Below are 23,425 nucleotides of genomic sequence, written 5' to 3' on the forward strand. Positions count from 1 at the left end.
CAACACGGATTCTCGACAACTATGGGTAGCAAAAATTTAGGTAAAGGGGGAACCAGGCTGGGACTTAGCTGTCCTAAGGGAGAGGAATGGATTTGTTTCACTCAAGAAGGCCATTGGGACATTTCTGACGGTGGTGGAATGCAGGACATGAAAAGGGAGGAAATAATAAAACAGAGGGTGCAAACTACATTGAAAAAAAAACCACACAAGGAAAGCCTTTCAACACAGGTGACTTGTACCAGAAATTGAAAGACAAACTAGGAGAGGATTGGCAACTCCCGAGTTATGGAACTAACCTATATATTGATCTAATGGAACATATTATTCAAACCTTAAATTTACCTAAGTGCTGGATTTGTAATGGACCTTTGATGACAGAAGAGTGGCCCTGGAAAGGTACTAGTCTCACCCCATGGGAAATTTTAAAATGGAATCATTCCCAGAGAGCATCAGAATCTAGGCCCCAAGGTTGGATTCTAATTTCTGATGTAATTGGGCAAGAATGCATTGAACGGAGAGGTAGGGAAACATATAAAACTAAAGTAGGAGAGTCCCCATGCCTATCAGTGAAAATAATAAATACCACAGGAGAATACTGGTGGCCAAAGAAACCGTTAGGATATTGGACTAACAATATGACTGCAGATTGTGCTTGGCATGAGGAAGCTCAAAGCTGGTGGTGTAATGACACAGATGTGAAAAACCCTTTTGAGAGCATAAAAGAATTAAAAATATATTGGGACCAAGCAAGCAGTACTGATTTAGAATGGGCAGCTCCGGAAGGATTATTTTGGATATGTGGAAAGCGAGCATATACACAGCTCCCTAAAGACTGGAGAGGAGTCTGTACACTAGGTATAATCCAACCAGGGTTCTTTTTGCTGCCCCCTGAAAAAGGTATGAGTTTAGGTGTACCTTTGTATGATGATTATGGAACCATACGCCGAGAAAAAAGGGAAGACATTGGGGAAACGCAAAAGTGGTACGATGATGAATGGCCTCCTGAACGAATCATTGCTACTTACGGACCAGCTACTTGGGCCCAAGATGGGTCCTGGGGTTATCGAACCCCCATATACATGCTAAATAGGATTATCCGCCTCCAAGCAGTCATGGAAATAGTAGCCAATAAGACAGTTCAAACTCTGGATCTAATCACAAGTCAGCAATCAAAAACCCGAGCAGCTGTGTACCAGAATAGGTTCGCCTTAGATTATCTGTTAGCCGAGGAAGGGGGTGTGTGTGGTAAATTTAACACTTCGGATTGTTGCTTACAAATTGATGATAATAGACAGGCAGTTATGGATATTGCAAAGGATATCAGAAAACTGACTCATGTACCTGTACAAAAATGGAACTCCATGCTTGACAGCAAATGGTGGGATAACTTGTTAGGAACAGCTTGGTGGAAGAAAGTAGGATTCTTTCTGTTATGCGCGTTGGCCAGTATAATCTTTTTACCATGTTTAATCCCTTGTTTCATTAGATTGATAGTTTCTGTAGTACAAGGAATGCAAATATCCACAATGCCGATAGATCCAAAGACGGCTCAAAATGCTAAGATACTGTTGGTCACCAGAACTCCACCTTCTCGGGACGAAGAAAATGTCAAATTAATATTGTCCAGATTAGAACAAAAAACTCGAATTAATAATTTTATGGAAAGAGGGGAGGGATTGTGATAAACTGAGAAAATAATTCGAGTTGATTGAGAAGAAACAGTGAAGGGTCAATATGACCTCGAGAGAAAAGAAAAACAAGTCGTAAAACTTAATTGGGCCCCTATAAAGAGATAAAACAAGTTACCTCCCTTTTACCTTGTGTAGGATTTATAGTGAGACAATTTTGTTTAGTTAGATAGATAATAGGACCTTTCTTGAAATTTATAACTTTGTAGCTAGCAAACATCTGCAGAGTGTCTGATTTGACAATATATTATGGATGCTTATAGATAACATTCTTGTTAAAAGAAAAACATCTGTTGAATGTCTGACTCAACAATGTGTAATGTTTATGCTTATGTATAATGAATATTCATGAAGTAGCTGGAAATAAATGTAGGACAACTATCTTCTTTGGGTGTGACAGGTGTTGGGAGTTGTTGGACCCCTTCCCTGATCACCCAGCGCTGAAATTGCTTTTATCATATAATAAAATTCTGATTGGAAATTGCCCGATTGGGTTTCTATTTCTCACACAGGGGTTGGTCTCTTCTCCCAGGCAACTAGTGACAGGGCAAGAGGAAATGGCCTCAAGCTGCGCCAGGGGAAGTTCAGGAAGAATTTCTTCACTGAGAGAGTTGTTAAACACTTGAATGGGCTGCCCGGGGAGGTGGTGGAGTCACCATCCCTGGAGGTGTTTAAGGAAAGACTGGATGTGACACTTGGTGCCATGGTCTAGTTCACAGGGTGGCGTTCGGTCATAGGTTAGACTCGATGATCTCAAGAGTTCTTTGCAATCTGATGCTGTGATTCTGTGAAATGCTACCGGGAGCTGCCCCCAGGCTGTATCTGACCACGCAGGGAATCTGGCGCGGGCGCAGCAGCCGCGGCACCACCGGGAGAGCCACGTTTTGTCTGCACAGAGAGGGCGGCGGGGGCGAGCCTGGAGCCGAGGTAGGCCTGTGCACGGCGCGGGGGCTGAGCGGCGCGGAGAGCCCGGCCGGGAGCGGGGGCAGTGCCACTGGCACGGGGGCAATGGTACTAGCACAGGCACAGAGACAAGCACGGCCCAGGCGATGGAGCCCCACGGGCCGTCCCGGACACCGCCCCGCCTGCTCGCTGTACGGCAGTGTCGCGCCGCGCCGGCTGTTGGCGGCAGCGGACCCGGCGGAGCCGTAAGGCAAGTGCGCGGCGGGCGGGGGTCGGGCGGCGCGGCGGGCGCGGCCAGGGGGTGCTCGGGGGGGGCGGCCCCGGCTGCGGGCGGGGCTCGGTGCCCTCCGGCGGGCGGGGGGAACGTTGCTCTGCGCGGCGGCTGGCGCGGGGCCGCGGTCTGGCCCCCCTGGTGAGGGGCGGGAGCGCCGGGCCGGGCGGGCAGGCCCTGCCCGGTGCCACGCGGGAGCCCCGGGCCGGCGGCGGGGCCGGGGCTCGCAGTGCCCCCGCTGTGCCCACCGCGCTCCGCGGTGCCTGGTGCAAGGTCGCTGCGGAGGGCCCGGTGCCGGGTGCTCTCCGTGCGCCTGCTGGGCTTGGCCACGGTGCGCTCGTGGAAACGGGAACGGCCGAGAGGGAAACGCGTGGGTGTCGAACGTACTTCGAGTGCTTACCACGGCTATTAATAAATGTAGGGAACTAGAAATGAAGAATGAAAAAACCAACACGTGGTCATGTAGAACGTTTCTCCCTTTCTAACACTGCTTGCTTCGTTTCGGTTTCATGGTGGTGAACTGACAGCTGTGCTAATAAACCATGACAGTCTAAGGCTTGCACCAGAGGTGCTTCAGGAGTGTGTATCGTGTTGGAATTCAAATAATACCTTTGATTAGAACCTTTTACGAGTTCTGAGTTTAGATTTTGTTATTGTTTTTAATGGATTAACATCTGTGTAGATCCTCCAAGTCTTCTGGCTTTTTAAACAACTGAAAAGCGGTGCTACTGAAATGGAACTGGTAGCCTTAATTTTTGCAGAGAAGAGTTACTTTACTGAGGATAGACTTGACTTGAGTTTAGTCAATGAGTAGGAAAAATATTGGAAGTTCCAGGAAATTGCAACAAAGGTTGCATATGTCCACACGGTAGATTGCAGAGATAAACTTTTAGGAGGAAGAAAACCAAACCAACCATCAGTTCAGATGCAAACAGGCCTTCCTGTGAAGACAGCATTGATTATATCAGTGAGGTGGTGTGTCTTCCCATTTATGTGGGAATACAGACCAGCTCCCAACTAGGCCTTTACGCATTGTAGAAACTAGTTTAAGTGTTAGACCTCAGTTTTCTCTAAAAGCTAGGACTTTGGAAGAGTTGACGTCACTGATTCCACTGAATCAGAGAGAAGGTGGGAAACTGCCAAATGACAATATTTTCTAACATTTCTGTGTTTATGGAACATGCTTTGAAGCTAAACCTGAAGCTCCTGGAGTGGGTCCAGGGGAGGGCTATGAAGATGATTAAGGGGAAGGAGCATCTCCTGAGAATCAGCTGGGAGAATTGGGCCTGTTTAGCCTTGAGAAGAGACAGCTTGAGAGGGGATCTCATAAATGTTTATAAGTATCTGAAAGGAGGGTGTCAAGAGGATGGAACCAGGCTCTTCTCAGTGGTGCCAAGCAATAGGACGAGAGAGTGAGAAGAAAATGATGCACAGGAAGTTCCACCTGTACCTGAGGAAGAACTTCACTATGTGGGTGACTGTGCACTGGAACAGATTGCCCAGAGGGGTTGTGGAGTCTTCCTTACTGGACATACTCAAGAACTGCCTGCACTGTGCAGTTTGCTTTAGGACAACTCTGCTTGAGCAGAGAGGTTGGACCAGATGATCCACTGGAGCCCCTTCCAACCTTCTGATCATGTGATTTTGTGATTCTTGCAGAGGCTTTCTCTTAAAGAGGAGTACACACTGCTCTTTTTCACTCCTTTGTTTTCTTCTTGTTCTTTCCTTTCTACAGCTAACATGTATGTATTTGAAATACAATACCTAAACAATCTGAATTTGTTGTGTGTTTCTTTGTTGGTAATTACTTTACATTGCTGGTCATTTTTGTTAATCCTCCACTGCATCCTTCTAGGCTGGTATGTGTCTTTTTAGAGACAGGGTGTGCAACAAAGACAGCAGTACTCTAATGGAGTCTTTAATACTGACTAGTGGAAAGGACAACTTGGTATGTTTTAGTACCTCACTCTTGTATTTAAATATTAAATGTTTCCTGTCTTTCCATGCCCATATTTTCAATGTTACAAATGATGTGATGATTGTCACTTGCTGTAGTCTGTAGATGAGTTTCTGCAGAACTACAACTAATGTGTTGTTTCTTTGTATCATCTGTTTTTGTGGTTTCTTACCTTGCTTATCATATGTTTTACTGTTCATGTTGGATATGGTTCTTTTAAGATAATTGTAATTTGGCCCCTAAAATAGTTGCAGTCTCTTGCTTCTCAGTATCATTTACAGTTTTGTTAAGTGCAGTATTAATTCTGTTTTCAGTAAGAACATTTATACTTGTAAAATCTTTTTTACAAGGTTATGAGAAAATTTGTTTTTCATAAAGCACCAGTGTATGTTTCTGCAGGTTTGTGTTGAGCTACAACAGTTCCTCTGAAAAATGTTATCCTTTATAAATACTGAACTGAGCTCAGGCTGGTCCATGTTATTCCTGTGTGTTTCAGTCCTCTTGTCTTACATACTCATAGGAGCTGCTATTGGAGTGTGGAGGTGGTTGGGGGAAGGGCAGACACATGTTGTCTTTTGCTGGTTAGTTACAATATAAGGTTTATTTGAAAGCTTTAATTTTGGGATTAATTCTAGCACATATTAGTGTTTTGACTGCTGAACAGGTTTCTTTCTCCCTTCTACAAAAATTTCCCCATAGAAAATAGAGTTCCCATTACTCCAAATAACAGGATAGTGTTTTCTTGGTAAATTGTTTATAGTAACAATTGCTGAAATTGGTCTTGAGCACTTTCTAGCCTACACATTTTCTTAAACTGAATTACGCTTTAATGTTTGAAGAAAGAACTGAAACCAGAATCTACTCTCTAGTTTAGACAAACTTATCTAATCAAAAGCAGTTTAACAAATTACCTATAAAGTGTAGTTGGAAGTTGTTAGAAATATGATAGCTGTTGTCTGAGCTAAACAGAGAAGAAACCAAGGGTAGGACCCACAAATGGGTTGAGAGACATTAGGCTCCTAAATCCCAAACTGTAATCCTCAGAATCTTTGTTGTCATCGCATCTATAGCTCTGTTTTCAAACAAAATGTTTGTCTAGTCTCTCTCCTTTAGCAGCCAGTAGCAGATGCTTAGGTGATGTACTGAGAAGAAATGGGAAACAAATCCAATTATACCTTCACTTTCATATTACCTTTCAGTAGTCAGTGATTTAAATAACTGATTATCAGCTTTTAAGCTGTTGAGTTCAGTAGCTACCAAGACATTTGATTTCCATTAATTCATCTAAGCATACTTGAACTTTTAGTCTTTTTGCCATCCTGTGGCAATGAATTCCCAAATTTAATTATGTTCTACACAGGGAAGGCATTCAATTTGGTATTATTTTCACCTTAGTAATGAGTTTTATCATGTACCTCTTTATTCCTACATTATGAGCAATAGTCAGTCACTCTGTATGTACCCATTCTTGCTTTCTAAACACCTCATCACATCACAGAAAGGAGCGATTTTGTGTTTATTTCAAGCACAGTCCCTAAGGGGATCTACAGTCAGAGCATTCTTTATGCTTATCTTTCTCTGAGGAATTGAATCACCTCTGCACAAAGGCAATACAAGTACATTCCTATACTAGGTTTAGGAGTTAACTTTCATCATATTTGTAGTGCTTGAGAAATGCAGCTAAAACAATGTTGATAGATAACACACCAATGTTTTGGCTGCTGCTGGTCTGCACAGCATCAAGGCTTTTTTTCTTCCACTCTGCCTGCCCAGCGAGTGTGCTCAGGGTGGGCAAGAGGTTGTATGGGGATGCAGCTTGGATAGTAAACCCAAACTGGCTGGTGGGATATACTGTACTGTGTATTGACATGCTCAGAAATAAAAACAGAGGTAGAGGAAGAAGAAAGGGTGTGTTTTTGCTTCCAAGGTGTCTATTGTTTGGAGGTTTGTAAAGTGGAGTTTGGGGCATTGGTCAGCCTGTTGGATGTGGTGAACTTTTGTTTCCTTCACTTGTGCAATATTTTTCCTTTCCTTCTCTATTAAACTCGTCTCTATCTCAACTTGTAAGTTTTTGTCTTTTCTTCCTATTTTCTGCCCTGTTCCACTGGGGTGGGGCAGGGTGGGTGGTGGTGGTGAGCAAGCACCTGCATAGCTGCTGGCTGGGATCAACCCGCCCCAACACTGCACAGGCACCTAAAAGTGTGCCGGAAGGAAGCATTAGCAGCACACTGTGGTTCTGTCGTAACAGTGCTCACTGAATTAACCAGTGGTGTGAAATATCCCTATGCCCTGTATTTCTTGAGGTTATTCTAGTCACTTGGTATAGATATTCCTCTTGAAGTTGTACACAACTTTGTATAGTTCAATGAATATCCATACTAGAGTAGAGAGAAGCCAAGAAAGACTTGATTAGGCTACGGTTGCAATGCTGGACTGCTTGAGTATTTACCAGTTTGTACTTTCTGAGAGGTCAGGTGGTGTTTTCTGTGTTCTACTCAGTACATTGATAGGTGGACTAGAGTTTGGTGGCCAGCCTGTCACTGAGCACATCTCTCAGATGCAAATTAAAACTCATGTTCTTTTTCTGTCTTATTAAGTCTTGTGGATGCTGCAGAAGAATAACTTTAAAAGGAAGATGGAGAATATTTTACCTGACAGATATTTAGGGATAGAAAAGTTGCTAGATCTCCCCTTGTATGTGGAGCTTATGGATATGGATTATACACCTCCCTAGCTTTTCCCATCATAAGGCATGTATTTACTCTGAGCCATCTGCTACTCCTGCTTGCCCAAAGGTGCGTTGGATGTTTGGCCTGAAAAATAGACTGAATCTGATATTACAGGCCTGAATCTTAATAATAAACAGGTCATACAGTAAGAATAGATGATTATGGAGTGATGGGTTGGTGATTGAAGCATTTGTCAGGTAAATTTTAGTTTTGCAGCTGTAAATTGGATTCTGAGTAAGTTGTGAGAATAAGTAGATAACTTTGTACGGACTGTTTTATAAAACATAGATGGAAACATTTATGTCTAAGTCAACCTTTCTTTGAAACTGTTGAGGACTGCTGAGCTGATTGGCTCAGTGAGTTTGTATTTGGAAACAATTCTGATGAATTTATTCAAGAAATAGGAAGGCATTATTCTTAGCTGCTGCTCTATGGTGGATCAAGTTGTTCAAAACACAAGTAGATGTGGCACTTTGTGATATGGTTTAGTGGTCATGGTGGTATTCAGTCAGAGATTGGACTTGATGAACCTGAAGGTATTTTCCAATCTTAATGATTATTCTAATTTGTCCTCTCCTCGAAAGATTAGGGAAGAGTAAAGAGGATCTCTGAAAGTCCTCTCTTCTGCAATCTGCAGAGATGATTGGTAAGTCCTCTCACTTAGAGAATGAGCTAGAAGTCACTTTGAAAGAGAAGGCATGTCAGATTTCATGTTACCTGTTTTATGCAGCAAGCAGTAATAAGCTGTCCAGTAATTGACACCCCCTCAAAATACCAAAGTGTGGTCAGAAAACAAAATTGGTAGAATTTGTCTGTTTTGTGTTGTGCAGATCTGTATGTTTTATATCTACCTTAAAAGTTTGGAGATTTGGGAAAAATTATCTTGATTATTTTGTATTCCCAGAGAGTTTTGTTAAAAATCTTGACATTCTCTGTATTCCTAAATCATGATGTTTCTCAGGAAATTAGGAGTTACTGGGGACTGAGAGTCTTTGGCAGTTTGGTACTGCCACATTGGTAAGAAAAGCTGAGGTAGACTTCTAGGAGTAAGTTTAGAAAGACTGAGGAATAGCAGTGCTAAAATTACTTAAACTTAGCAGAGTTTAAATATGTGTATTAAACATATCGATCCAGGTCTTAAATGCAGCAGCCTAATAGCTAAAATTCAGGGGATACTTATCTGCGACATTTTATTAGCATTATCTTAGTATATTCAAAATTAAAACACTTATTAGAGAGAAGAATTTTGAATGAAATGCATAGCTTTCAGCTCCCAGTTGCAGTGTATTATTGGGAAGATACTAACTAGAGAGTTTTCTGCAAACTTTCATGACTTTCTGACTCCTTCTCTGCTCAAAAACTATGATAAATATCAAACAAAATAACTAATGGTAGAAAAGCATAAAGGATGTTTTTTAGAAAATACTACAAACATTAATATAAAAATTAAATGAATGCAATAAACCTGAATGTTGTTAAATACAGCAAACACTTAAAATTACCCAATACACTTGTATTATTTTAATGAAATTGGTGCATTTGTGTGGACGATGACATCAGGTTGTTCCTATTTTTATGTAATGGGTCATTTTCCACAAATTTCTTTATTATTTATTGCAACTATTGATAAAAATTCTTACTCTCTCAAAAGCTGTTGGAAATAGGATGAGCTTATTTATAGCTGATAATTTTGGGAACTTTTCATTTAGTGATAGCCAGAGTTGGCCAGAACCTGTGTTTCTTTTTGAAGGGCATTTCCATACTTTTAGTACGTGACAATTAAATTAGTTTTCTTGTATATTACTAGAAGTACCGTAGAATCTACAGCTTCTTTCTTAACTGGTCTAAAACTGTGCATATTTCTGTTCTGACAAATAATTCTGTAGTTTATTTTTAAGCACTTGCAGGATTTTTTTTTCAGGTTGCATTACCATATTATTACCAGTATTATCAATAAAATTGCTTAATGAAAAAAAATTTAATATTTCCTCTAAATGAGAAATTCTGCTTCAGTGCTTTTATAGCCGATTGAAACCCTATTTTGAATAAAATCGGAGTTAATTATGATGGATAATAATGGTATTGAGCGGATAATAAACATCTAGTTATTTAGAACTGGGAGATAATACAGTTTGAGGCATTTGTTTAGTTGTCTGTAAATCTGGTAAGTGATTTGTGTGCTTGAACACATCCCTGTTGGGAATTTAAAAACTTCACAGAATTACACCTTGTATTCAGCTACTGTTTCAGAGGATGTGGGCATTTCACAGGGCCTGTGTCACATGTACTGTTCCATGCAAATATCTTTGCTGCTATAAAGAGTCTCAAAGGCCACTAGACACTGTGTTTAGAGGCTAAGTCCCCATTACGATCCGGTTATTAAAGTTGTTAGGAATGCTTCTGCCTGAATTAAGGTACAAATGAGACCAGATGCCAAAGTCAATAGTATTGGTTTTATTTAACAGTAAATGTAAGGCAGTGGAAGAGAGAGAGAAAGGAAGAAGAAAAGGAGAAAGGGGAAGAAAGAAAGTGACAGAGAAAGATTAAAATAGAAGATGTATCACCACTCTGTGTAACCCTGTGGCATCCCTTCGGTCAGGTTCTGGTCTTCTTGGTGGTGGGGGTCCCACAAAACATGGAGTCCAGTGGATTAATATATGTTCAAGAAATGCCAGGCACCTCCCCTGGGGTTGGGGGGGCAGTCTTTTGTGACAGGCTCTGGATTTATTACCTCATTGGATCACATGCAGTCCTCTGGTGGAGGAAGGCTTCAGGAATGAGTCAGGGGGTGCTTTGGGGGTCTTTGATGGTTTATGACCCTTCTCAACTGCCTCTCACATCAATGTCCTGTGTGTACGTGGGCTTTCTGGAGGGAGGGCATTACTCCCTTGGTTTGGTGTGGAGAGATTTCACCATCACACACCCAAAACCCTTCTCCTCCACCATCCCCTGAGCCCATCTAGAGCTGATTCTTAACACATATACATTCTTCTTTCCTGGGCCTTGTTTACTTCTCCTCAGACTTGAGATGATTAGACAATAATCTTATCTCAAGTCCCCCTTCACAGTCCAAATTCCAGTCAGGCTTAGGTGGTCAAAGACAGGGAGTTGCTTCCTTGTAGTTTGACAAAAAGTCTTCCTAGGATTTTGACAATGTTGAAGACATTACTGACATTTCAGTCCATCACAGTCCCACAAAGGTGTCTACCATAAGGGAAGCTTGAATCTTCCTGCATGATTCAGGCACGGGCTTCAGAAATGTTCTCACCTTGTTGGTTTTCTATCCAAAATATCAGCTGGTTTTGGAGACAAAAATGTCAGTGCACATGCCTAAATGCCCTGAAAGAAATGGGCTCTAGGCTTTGCATGGTACTTCTCTGCCTATAAGCGCAGTAGTGTCTGCCTATGTATGTGTTGTAAACATAGCCGCAGTAGACAAGTGAAGTACTGTCAAGTTACATGGGTATGAATTCGTGGAGTTCTTGGGGTCAGTATTCAGAATGCACATTTTCTTGTACAGATTCCCTGGTGAGATGACTGGGCTGCGTGTTGGGGATCAAGATGAAAATAGTAGACCTTCTAATAAATAATTTGTCAGATTTATTCTCTAATGGAGCTGAAGACTTTGTTTCTGCTTTCCAGTCTTGTTCCCAGTTGTTTAGGAGCTTGACCTTAGACCTGACTAAAAGCAGTCTTAAGCTTATTACTTTTAAGATTAGTCTAGGCAAAGTAGACAAACTTTGGAGTATGTGTAGGGGTTCATATCTCCAATTATACTTCAGGGACCAGGACTAGAAACTTTCCTCTTCACTTCCTCCTAAGGTTCAAGGGCAGGTGTTAGTGCTGAGCTTTCAGGAATAGATCCCTCCATCAGGCACAAATGAATGTTGTTTTTGCAAGAAGCAGTGGCAAAAAACCCTGTTCTTCAGCCCTCAGTTTGATTTGGTCATATGCTCCAGACTAATTCAAAGTGTAGTTTTAGGACTGAATATTTTAGTGCTGTAAAAGTGGAGATGGGAGGGGGCATTGGAAAGGAGAAAGCTTGATATGAAATATAAAATAATGTATTTGGTTATTTCCTTCTGTGAAGAGTTCCAAAGCAGAACTGACTAAATTATGATTAAGATGTACCTACCATGAACGGTATGACTTAGATATTTGAATTGTAGTAGTTGAATCCACGGTTTGCTGTTTTGCTTTTTGAGGTATGCATCTGTTAAATAAATCTCTCCTTTTGGTCTTGCTAATTTTATGCTTCTGAAGAAGCTAGAAGGTATAGCAGAATTGCTTTCCTTCTTTTAGTCCCATTTCCCTTGAAGAGTCCTTTGTACTTTGTTTTCTTCTGTGTACCAAACATAAACATTTCTCAAAATAAAAAGCAGAACCTAATCTTAGTTGTACGCCCAACTAATAAGCCACACATAATTTATCTTGTCTTTGGATAGCTAATTATTCAGTAAACTTTGCTTACTTTCTTCACCTTTAGTATCCCAACAGTAAGCTTCTATTATATGCATTGATATTTCAGTTGATAATATATTATCCAAAAGTGACTTTCTTGTATCTTTCTTATAAAAAAAAGTTCATAATAATAAATCAAGTAATATTGTTGCCCTGCTGAAATAGAGGTCCAGTTTATTAACTTCAGTGTTAGTAGTCTGAGTCATCATCTCTTCTGCTTATGGGATTTCTAGCTAATTCAAAAGGACATTTGGATTTTCACTGCATGCCATAATTTTCTATGTCCAGGCATAGCTGTATGTTATCCATGAGAGATGTACCTGAGTGCATGCTGAAGCTGATGCTCTGCTTGATAATTCCTCACATTCATCTGCCTTAGTTGCATAAAAAGGTGCTCACATGGGTTTGTATAGATAGTATTTAAGAAATCTTTCTCGAAGAGCTGTACTGTGATGATTTTTACCTCTTGCACAATCAAGTTACACTTAAATACTTCTTGTATAGTACCAATATCTGTATCTTCGCAAGAATGTTTTTCAGTATAATTTTTTTCTGGTTATGGCTTTTCTTAGCTTGCTGAAGGATTTTGACACATAGACACATCCATTCTCTTTTTTTATGTACCTTAAGGTCAGTTCACACACACAGATCAATTTCACTTTTAAATTGAAGTGTTAGGGAGTCCACCTTCTGAAGTTCTGAAAGGGCTAATGCACCTTCTCCTGGGACAAGGTGAGAGGATGGATGACCAAACAGACCGTGGCATGGTTTAGAAGCAGTACTAGAATAGGAAAGCTTGTTTCAGTAAATTTTCTTGTGGCCACTTTCAGACCTTTTGTGGTCTTTGGCTTGGTAATCAAACGTGCAAGTACAGTTAAGCCCCGTTGGTGGTAATATTGTGAGTCTGCTCAAAATCGAAAGATGTGTACCAGAGATGGAAAAGCAGACGAATACCTCTTGACAACTACAAGGATGTCACCAGTGCACACCGAGATGCAGTTGGAAAACAAAAGCTCAGCTCAAATTGAAACTGGCCATAGATGTCAAAAACTATAAGAAATGGTTCTTCAGGTATGTAAAAAAACAAACAGAAACAGAAGGAAAATATCCTGCTGTCTAACAGGAGAGGTGAATTAGTCTCCAACAATGCTGGCTCTCAACACTTTTACCTTTGTCTTCACCAGCACTGTTGAGCCCCAGGCCTTGGGAAAAAAGCTCGAGGTAGATGCAAGCACAAATCCACCATCACTGAAGGAAGAGCTGGTATCAATCCCCAGGGATCACTGTTGGGCCCAACTCTCCTTAATGTCTTCATAAGTGATCTGGATGGTGGGATCAACTGTACCATGATGATGATATCAAACTGAGTGGAAGTCATAGAAGTTTGGATTGGAAGGGACCTTAAAGATCATCTAGTACTAATGTCTCTCCCTGCCATGGGCAGAGACATTTCCCACTAGACCAGGTTGCTCAGAGTCCCATCCGACCTGGACTTGAGCACTTCCAGGGATGCAGTATCCACTACTTCTCTGGGCAACCTGTTACAGTGCCTCAAAGTAAAGAATTTCTTCTTAATATCCAGTCTAAACCTACGCTCTTTCAGTTCAAAACCAATACCCATTGTCCTATCATTATGTGCCCCTGTAAATGTCCCATCTTTCTTGTAGTCTTCCTTTAAGTACTGGAAGGCCGTAATTAGGTCACCCAAGCATCTTCTCTTTTCCAGGCCAAACAATCCCAATTCTCTTAGTCTTTACTCGTAGGAAAGGTAGTCGCCTACTGGTACCTTTACAGTAATCTGAAGTTGTTCATTCCATTAAAATTTTATTGTGAATCTTTAGCAACAATTATAAGGAATCCTTTTACATTCTGAAGCTGAGTTGCAAAGAACTTGGCAATGCCATCTCTGTGGCCAGTAATTAACGTTGGGGGCTTTATCCTTTTATGTGCTCTATAAAAGGATAGGAGTGTGTTACAGAGACTTTTTCACTACCATCTGAACAGGTGCTCTAGCGTGCTTTTATCACAGCAGTTATGCCATTATGTGTTATGCATGTATTATTACAGCAGCTATGTTTGCTGAAATGCATCCCACATCCTCTGAGCCATCTTCAGTAAGGTGCAGCGTGCTACTTAGCTGTTATTAACTCAACATTTTTTTCTTTCTCTTGCTTATCCATTCTTTTTCATCCTCCCTTTACTTCCTTTGGACATGTACGTTCCTATTTACTTGCCACACACCTTTTACTTTTCCTGTAGTGACCAACCTTTCTGAAACAGAGTAAGATGAACCCCCTGGGGTTGTTTTCAACCTCTGTTGATGACACGGTGTGAAACAGAGAGGCACAGAGGGCCCTCTATTAAGCTTAAAGCAAAACCCAAACAAATTACCCCCCCCCCCATCCTGTATTTATGGCTTATGCCTAGTGTTTAAATGAACATACGTATTACATATGTTGAAGTTAGAGATTCACTTGCGGTACGTCTCCATATGGAAGGCAAATCTTTAAGTTCCTTTTGCTTGGGATGCAGTTTGTCTCTTGCTGCAGGGAATTAAAACATTAAGGCATAAAAATGCAGACATTTTTCAGTCTAACAGTTAGACTACATCGTACATTCTTGGAAAAGGAAGATGAGTTTTTCTGAAAAAAGTATTTTTTTTAAATTTTTTTTTTCTTTTTTAAGAAACAACAGCCATCCTTAGTAACAATCTCAAAGCACATCTAAAATGAACACTTTATTGGGCCAAGCCATGTGTTTGGCATCACACCAAAACACTATTGGGCATAATTAGAAGAAATGCCTCTCCAGCTGATGCAAGCAGGAACAGTGTTAGGCAGCTGGCGTTTAATCACATGTGTGTGGCTAAGATTGTGACAGAATGTGAAAAGGGTTAATATTCTATTGAATGTGTGGCTTGTAATTCCTTTTTTTTCCCTAGGGTGTTTTTTTTGTTGTTGTTTTGTTTGTTGGATGTTGTTTTGTTTTGTTTTTTGTTTAGTGGCTTAGGTAATTAAAATCCTGAAATTGTCTGTTATGTGAATGATGGCACACAGAGGCACTGTTATGCCTCCTCGTTATGCTGAAGCATTTGTTTGAAGTCTTGTATTCACTAAGATGAATGTTGTGTGTCAGGAAGACACCGTTTCTTCCTGAGTACATATTCCTTAATCTTGCCATCACCCTTTCAAAGATTGACCCGGTCTTGACTGGAGATCAGCAATATTTGACCCAGACAACGTGAGAGAATACCAGTGTGATCTCTGGGCCTTTGAAATGTCTGAAATCATACAATTGTTACTACATCATATAGCACTGCTTGTGAAGGTGCAAAATACGAGGTTGGAAAATACTGTTGTTGTAATATCTTGCTTTGGCCTGCTGTTCATGATTAATGTCCCAAACATTATTAAACCACTATTATCCCTAGCTGTCAACTGTGATGCTAGATGCTGTATTTGTACTGTTTACATCAAACATGCTTGGATAAGAGATTTAAGTGAATCTGATACAAATGTTCTCATTGGTGTAAAATAGCTTTTAATCTAATGGGTTTATTTTTTTCATTAAAATGTTTTCTTTAAAGTATTTTTTCTTTGGTGTGTACAATGTAGAAAGGGTACACACCAAATAGAACGTGGGGAGTGTTTATAACTATTGAATCTCATTTGTAAATGAGATATAAAGTTTATCTTTGTATTAATGAAACTGCTAAAGCTAATTGTAGCCATTTAGTGACATGTGTTCATGTCACTAAAATTTGATACTTTGGGATTTATTTTTATTCCTCTTGCATAACAGTGTAAAGAAATAAAATATTCTCTGTGTGGATATATTTAAAATGTCTTATTCTGTCCCTATGGTCTCGTCGCTTTTGTGTTTGATTTATATATATTTAAAATATAAAAAGTTACTGTATTGTCCGTTTACTTTTTGTATAGCCATGTGGCTGTCATATCTTTTGACTTTTTAGTTTCCTTTTCATTTGAAATGTTTCCACTTTATCAAGTGAAAATTAAAATGCTGTTTGATTCAAATACTTTGTGATCAATAGCAGCCTGCTATTCATTACCAATGTCTAAAGCCTCTTTTTCTTTATGACGTTTTTTGATTAGATTAGTTATTAGTAATAACTTCTTCAGGTTTTATAAATGAGAAGTTTACATAGACAGTAAGAAACTTGTTAATAGTTTAAAGAATTATAAGCAATATAGGCAAAACCTGGTAACATGGCTTTATATTCCTTAAGCAGTTTAAACAAAATGACTGCTGTAAGGTTTTAAGGGACATTTAACAAGTCAAATATTAGAGACTACAGAAGCTGGTACTTTAGGGTAATGGAACTGCAGATTTTACCTGTGATTCTGTTAATGCTATGTTATTCCATAATTTTAAGTAAAGAAAGATTTCTGTTCCTCTTGAACATTAAAGTACCATATCTTAGCAGTCACCTTCTCTTAGCTCCACTGGGCAATTTGCTTGATTTGTTAGAGAGCATAAGATTAAGTAAATTTCAAAAGGATGTTTGTTTGACCACAATCTCTGTAACATTTCAGTGGAGAAAGAAAGAGATGGTTCTGTTATTTGCTTATATTAAAAATATAGGAAGGCCAGGAACTGGAGGAAAATTTACGTAGTTGGTGAAAATATGAAGTGGAAAACTTCTCTGGCAGTGTTTGTTACCTTTGTGATATTGCTAGCATGGCTTTTTTTATGTTTCACTTTAATGAATAAAAACCTGCTGAGATTATGATTCATGTTTACTTTAAAACAATAAACTTTGAATGGTTTCTTACCTGAACTCTCAGTATAATCTATGTTTATGTTTTACTTTCTCTAATAAAAAGTTTGAACTTAAAATCACACTTTCTTTTAAAAGAAGTAAAATAGGCTTTAAAAGCTACTGCCTCTCATCTTCACAGAGCTTTAGGTGGGTAGATACTGCTCTTTGTGCTTTACAAACAGAGGCTTGGTGGAAAGTTAAGAGTTTTTTAAAAGAGGCAGGAAATGTGCGAGTTCTAGGAATCATTAGCAGAATGGGCCCCAAAGTGTCCTTACTTGATTGGGTGTGGGGGAGGAGAAGATACAATTTTAGGATGTAAAGTTGGACTGATCTGTAGGTTGAATTCCCATTCCAGTTGTCCTTCTACAAGCATGACTTAAGATGGTACCTGTCTTAACACTTTTCTTCAGGGGTAATGAGCAGAATAATGGCAAAAATTTGTCTTCTGTATGTGGGCCATGATAAATAGGATTTAATTGCCACTGCCATTTAGGTCCTTGTTCCCAAACCAGCAGATCTTAGCAGGATCATTTGGTAGTACAGATATTTCAGAGCTGTGGGCAAACAGATATATTTCTCTCAAATATAAAGGAATTAGTTAACACTTATAGTGTCTGCAGAAAGACAAGCAGTAGCCGATCCACTCTAAAGGCAGTTGATGCAGGCAGGTATCTACATCAGCAGGCTTTATGTGAAGGCAGGTAACATACTTTTTTTAAAACAAATGTAAGTTTATGCTGCATCTCATAGGACAACATAATTTTTATCACAGAATGAGAGAATATGCTGTGTTGGAAGGGACCCATCACAATTATCAAGTCCAGCTCCTGGCCTTGGGCAGAACACCTCGAGAGTCACAGCATGTGCCTGAGAGTATCATCCAATGCTTCTTGAACTCTGTCAGGCTTGGTGCTATGACCACTTTCCTGGGGAGCCTGTTCCAGTGCCTGACCACCTTTGGATGAAGAACTTTTTTCTGATATCCAATCTAAACCTCCCCCAACTCACCTTCATGCTTATTCCTGGAGTCCCATCACTGGTTACAAGAGTGAAGAGATTGGTACTTTTTGACCTGGCTCTAATGTGTTGCGGAATAATAGCCCAAGTTCATAAACTTTACCTTGTGTTTTATGTTAGTGGAGTAATTGCACCTGTCCTGGGCAGGGCCAGGAGCTGGACTTGTTAATCCTTGTGGGTCCCTTCCAACTCGGCATATTCTGTGATTCTGTCCCCTGCTTTCTATTTACTAAATGTTTTTGTTTGCTTGTGATTTTCTGCTGAGAGTGGGTGTCATGGACTAAAAGTGAAGGGTATGTGTGAAGTTTGCCTATAAATGAGATGCAGAAGCCTTGGGTGACTGCTCTGCTAAACCAGCCCCCTCAGGGACCAGCAAGTTCTGAATGCACGTAGGCAAGTGTGGAGCAGCATTTACTAGTATGAGATCAACTGTAGGGCTTCAGGGCTGTATTTGGCTCCTTGGCTATGCCTGTGATCAGGAGGGTGTGCCCTTACTTCTCCTCTGGAGTTCCAGGTTTTCTATTTCAGGAAGTATTAATAACTTGATGAACAAAGAAGAAAGAAACAGTTCTTTAAAATTCAGTTTCCTAACAAATGACCCTGCTGAAAATGGTTTAAAATCTCCTACAGGTGTCTGTGAAAAGTGACCTTTTCATAAGTGGCTTCAAACTTTCATGAATTACTGTGCGTGTTATTTCAGAAAGAGCAGTTAAGTTAATAATATTACAATTATGTTGTTATATGTTTTTATAAAGGACCATAATGCTACAGAAAAAGTATTTGAGTGCAAGTATAAAATAAGTAGGCAAAATGGGGTGATCTTTAATAGCTAATGGCAATTCTGTCATTGGAACAGTATGAGACTGATGTACCTTTTTTGTTGGGTTCAAACAAAAATGGTCAGGTTAGATTCCCTCAAAGCTTGGATACATTATTTCCCTTCTGTAATGGTGGCTGTAATGTTCATGGCCTGTTTTTACTAGGAGCAATGCTGCTTTGAGTTATGTGTCATATGTCCACTGAACGTTTCAAAAGCTCCCTCTCTGTCCCCTTCACAGTTAAGGATTTTATATTTCCACATTTTGTAACTTCATTGTTATAACATTTGTCTCCAAGATATCAACTGTTGTGGTAGCTTTTTTTCAAAAAGCATCTTAATGCAAGGTGGGAAAACAAGCAGACCTGACAAGTCAGTGACATTTCTCTGTTTGTGACTGGAACGCTGCATCTGGATTTGCTTTTGTGCTGTATTGCAAAGCTGATGGCTAAAATACAAATGCAGTCATAAAGTGAAGAAAAACTTTAAGGGTAATTGGATGAAAGGAGAGAGTTCTGTTGGAGGGGGAAGTAATTTTACTAACTCTGTTTTAAGTTCCTTAAATTCTGGATGGCCGTTGGTCTTCAGGCATGGTAAGAATCATGCAGATCATTAAGTTTGTAATGAAAGCATTAATTGTTTTAAAAATAATCTAAATCTGTATCTTATCTGCTACCATCAGAAACTGTAGCTGTGCGTTAGGGTTCGTTAAACAATTCAGCTGTGGGCACCTTCTGAAATTAAATAACTTTGAGAATCATTTCAGTAAAAGGCTTGGAACAAGTACAGTTTGAGATGGGTAACAGCTGTGTTTTGGTGTATAGATATGAGTCTGTTTCACAGAGGAAATAAAACTGTGCCGAAATAGACTGTAGTCCTGAAGAGAGCCCTGCTCTAAGTGTGTGTGTGTGTTCCAGTGGTGAGATTAAAACATCTCTAGGCATACTTTTTTCAGTTTTCTGATAGCCCTTTTATTTTCTTTATCTCTTACAATAGTTCAGTGTTGTGCTATGATAATATCTTTTTCCTATCATAATTTTCTTGCCCTGTTTTGCTGGTTAAAAATGGCTAAGCACTTGTCAAGAAGGATGCCTTTCTCTGCATTAGCACTGAAGGCTGTTAATGACCTGAAAGCTCCCAGCGTGGGCTGGCTCAGAGGAAGTCTTCCTGTAGGTTGTAATCTCTTACTGCTATTGGGAGCAAAGGTTCAGTTACATAGATTTCTCTATAATACTCGTGTTAGTGGTGCTAAAGGAATAATTTCCACTTTGCCTCATCGCTGGTAACTTTTACTCAGGGAGGAGAGAGAATAACCACCTCCTGAGTGACCTCTGCCTGTTACCATGTCTTGCCTGTGTGCTCTGTGCCTTTCGCCTCCCTTCTATTGAATCCTGATTATTAGCATTTTGAGATTTCTTTTAACTGGTTTAATTGAAGTTCCAGCCAAGTTCTGCTTGCTTGAAAAGGTCTTTCAAGTTTGTGATTTGAATTTGTATGTTTATAGCATTAATAAAGCCATGTTATTTGTTTGTTCTCATCTAGGTGCTTGAACTGGGATTTGATTTCTCATCCTATGGATCACTGAATGAGTAACAGATGGCCTTGCCTCGTCTTACAGGCGCTTTACGCTCCTTTTCAAATGTCACTAAACATGAGGATTACAGTGAAGAATTAGCTGACTTAGTGGTAAAACTTTTTTTCTCTTACAAAACATAATTATAGTAAGAATTGTTTGCTTTCTTCATTTGCATTTCTATTTCATAAGAGTGGGCAAGCAAAACTGGGCAGGGTGTGTTCCTGTGTGTTCCTTCATTGTGTCCTCACTCAAAGTCAAATTTGCTGTAGCTTTGTGATTTATACTAGGCCCTTAAAATCATGATGTGCCATATGGATAGGGTTGCTTGGCTGTGTTGGTACAGCCCTGTTAATTCATCTTTCAGGACATTGGGTAGGGCTGGTGTGCTTTTAGCTCTGAGCTCATGTAGAGCTGGGAAGCCAAACATTTCCTTTTTAATATTAAGTTCACTGAATTTAGGTACTTTTTTAGTTTCCCATGAAGTAATGCATTAAAACAGCAGATGCCTTGTGGGAACCTGTAATGTGAAATGAGTTTGGAATCTTGGGAGCTGTAAATCTCTTGAAGTTGCAAGAGTTTGGCTTTATAGAGAATTTTGCTTTGGAATAGTCAAGTAGTGAGAGAGTGTGTGTGCATTTGCATATCCTTCTTCGTTACACTCAGAAAAGAATCTAGAACAGGTAGCAGGAAAACTGCTTGCAATCATTGCTATGTACTGACTGAATGCAGTTGGAGGGAGGTGTTTTTATCTGGTGTCTAATTTTAAAGGAACCTTGATATAGTAATTTGAAATAAATAAAAAAGCTCAAATATTTTGCATTTTCAGACTAAAAGGTCAAAACTACAGGCACAGTTGCTGAAGTCTGATCTTACTTGGAAGAAGATAATAAAGTTCATTGACGACAATTTGGACAGAAAAGAACACCAAACTGTAAATGGTGATTTAAAAACTATATTACAAGCTGCAAAACAAATAGGTATGTTTTCATTATCTAGTAGTCTAATAATACACTGTTTTTTTTCAGAATGGGGGCGAGTTCAAGCTGCTTTCTGCCTGCATACTTTGCATATGGGTACAATTTTAGTTCTACCTCGACACCAGTTTTTACCCTGAAATATCTTTGAAACTCCAGTTAATCTAATATGCACATGGGTAATTTGGTCTTCTGTTTTATTTTAAGATATGATTCCATTGTGGATATTTATGTTTTTTTGATAGCATTGTATTGTGGTGTGTGGTATGGTTTGTGATCGACAGTTACTAAGCAGAAACAACAGATTCTTTCGAAATGACAATATTCTGAGAAAAGAACAATCTTGGTGTTGTTTGCTTTAGTTCCATGTAATTGGTATAATGAAAAATTGGTCTGCTGCATAGCTGGATAAAAATATAAGAAATATTTTCTGCTTTAAGTATTTGGTGTTGAGGAGAGAAATAAATAATAAATTTCACTCATCTGGAATTAAACTTTTAAAACTGAAATACATTATGGCAAAGAAAGTGGAAGTGTGAACACATAGTTTTGATTGGAAAAACTAAACCTAATTCAGCTTTTGCTTTTGGCAGAATTTAACTTCATCAGTCTTAAACTGAGCACATAGCTCAAGCTCTTGCTGTCACATATATAAGAATTTTTCATTTCAATCTCATAGGTATATTTTCCCCTTTTCTGATTATGTTTCAAATATCTTGAATAGAACTCTAAGTGAAAAGACTGAGAGAATTAATATATATAAATATATTTGCCTGGTTTTGGAATTATAGAGCAGTTTTTTATCACAATACAGATGTTAACCTGGCACACTTACGTGTCTATTTCTTGACAGGCTTTTTTTAAATACCTAGTAAATTGTGAAAGAAACAAATATCTAAATACAGACTTTCAAAAAAGACTAGACAAGTTATTCGTGTTCAACATGTAGTCATCTGTTTTGCTGTACAGTTGCAGAATATGTCTGTTAAAGCTATTCATGGTTACAGTGGATATTGCTTTAATGAGCCATCAGAAGTATAATTTTGAATATTTCTCAAATCACTAACAAAAATGTTTTAAACTTCTCTGGTGATACACGTGTTCTAAATTTTGCTTTGTGGTTCATTCCTTCCATTTTAGTGACATACCTCTGTTGTTTTTACAAATTGGGTCCTTTTTTTTTTCTTTAATCCTCTTTTTTCTAATACAAGTAGTAGAGCTAATGCTATTAGTAGGCTTTTAGCTTCTTCGGGCTGGAATTTAAGCATCTGGCTGCCTGTCTTTCTGCGACAGGCCTCTGGGAAGGGCCACCTCTTTGCCCCAAGCCAAGTACCTCTGCGTCAGGGCACAGATTTCAGCTGGCACTTGTAACACACAAGATTTGAGGGAAAGTCGTGCAAGATGGGGATTGAGTTTGCACCAACCATCAGTACCTAAAGTGAATAGGAAAAGTTGCAGTCTATACTGATAATAGATACGTATTGATTGAGAAAGCTGTTTTAAATGTCTACTATGTACAGTTTAATCATAAGAGGTACTAGACTAAAATGTTCACTGGGAAACATGTGATTATAAAGTTTGCAATGTAAAAAAGTAAGACCATATGTAGTATAGCAAGTAGGAAAAAAAAATCCAGTGATGTAAAAAAAGTTATAAACAAAATAAGTATTTGCCATTCTCTGCTGCAAATGTTATCTATGAAAATAAATTGACAGATTTGTGTTTTCTGTATTAGTGACAGAAATGCATATTAGCTGTGTGATTTTATATTCAATTAGGTTTTTTTTAAATTTTAACTTTTTGCCAAAGATGACTGCAAAAACTTTTTAATTTCCATCTGCCCCCCTCAACTTTTAATAGCAGGCCTAGCCAGTGTGGTGGGTAGGTAAAGCAAATTGAAAGACTTGAAAGTAATAGTGGTAAATTTTTGTTTGATGAAGTAGAGAAGACAAAACAAATGAAAACAGATGCATGATTATTTAGTTAGAACAAGTTAGAAAGAAACCATCAGCTTTGATGCTTCTGAATAAACACGTATAATGTTATGCAGACACAAATCAGAATAGATTGCAGTGATTGAAGCACAAACTGAACTGATAGTAATGTTCCAACCACCATAATCAGAAATGTATAGTAGGGAAAGAGAAATTTTTACTTTAATTTCAAGGAAATTAAATCTCAGCCTAGGCAACAGATACTATATTATTGATTCACTTTATGGGGTAAATTTCGCTTAATGAAATGATCTG

At 39.2% G+C, this 23,425-nt stretch overlaps 1 protein-coding gene across 2 annotated transcripts in view; it reads left to right on the forward strand.

Moving 5' to 3' along the window:
* Positions 1-2,708: 2,708 nt before the first annotated feature.
* ASCC3 (activating signal cointegrator 1 complex subunit 3) overlaps positions 2,709-23,425 on the forward strand; it is a 262,911-nt gene continuing 242,194 nt past the window's right edge. The window contains exons 1-3 of one of the 2 annotated variants that reach the window (XM_064649888.1): positions 2,709-2,845; positions 20,169-20,312; positions 21,029-21,179. In XM_064649888.1, the coding sequence (XP_064505958.1) occupies positions 20,223-20,312; positions 21,029-21,179 (241 nt within the window). In that variant the 5' untranslated portion in view covers positions 2,709-2,845; positions 20,169-20,222. The remainder of the gene's footprint in view (positions 2,846-20,168; positions 20,313-21,028; positions 21,180-23,425) is intronic. The other variant, XM_064649889.1, reaches the window with a different exon arrangement.

The sequence above is a fragment of the Pseudopipra pipra genome, chromosome 3 (assembly GCF_036250125.1).
Source record: "Pseudopipra pipra isolate bDixPip1 chromosome 3, bDixPip1.hap1, whole genome shotgun sequence".
Lineage (NCBI taxonomy): Eukaryota > Metazoa > Chordata > Aves > Passeriformes > Pipridae > Pseudopipra > Pseudopipra pipra.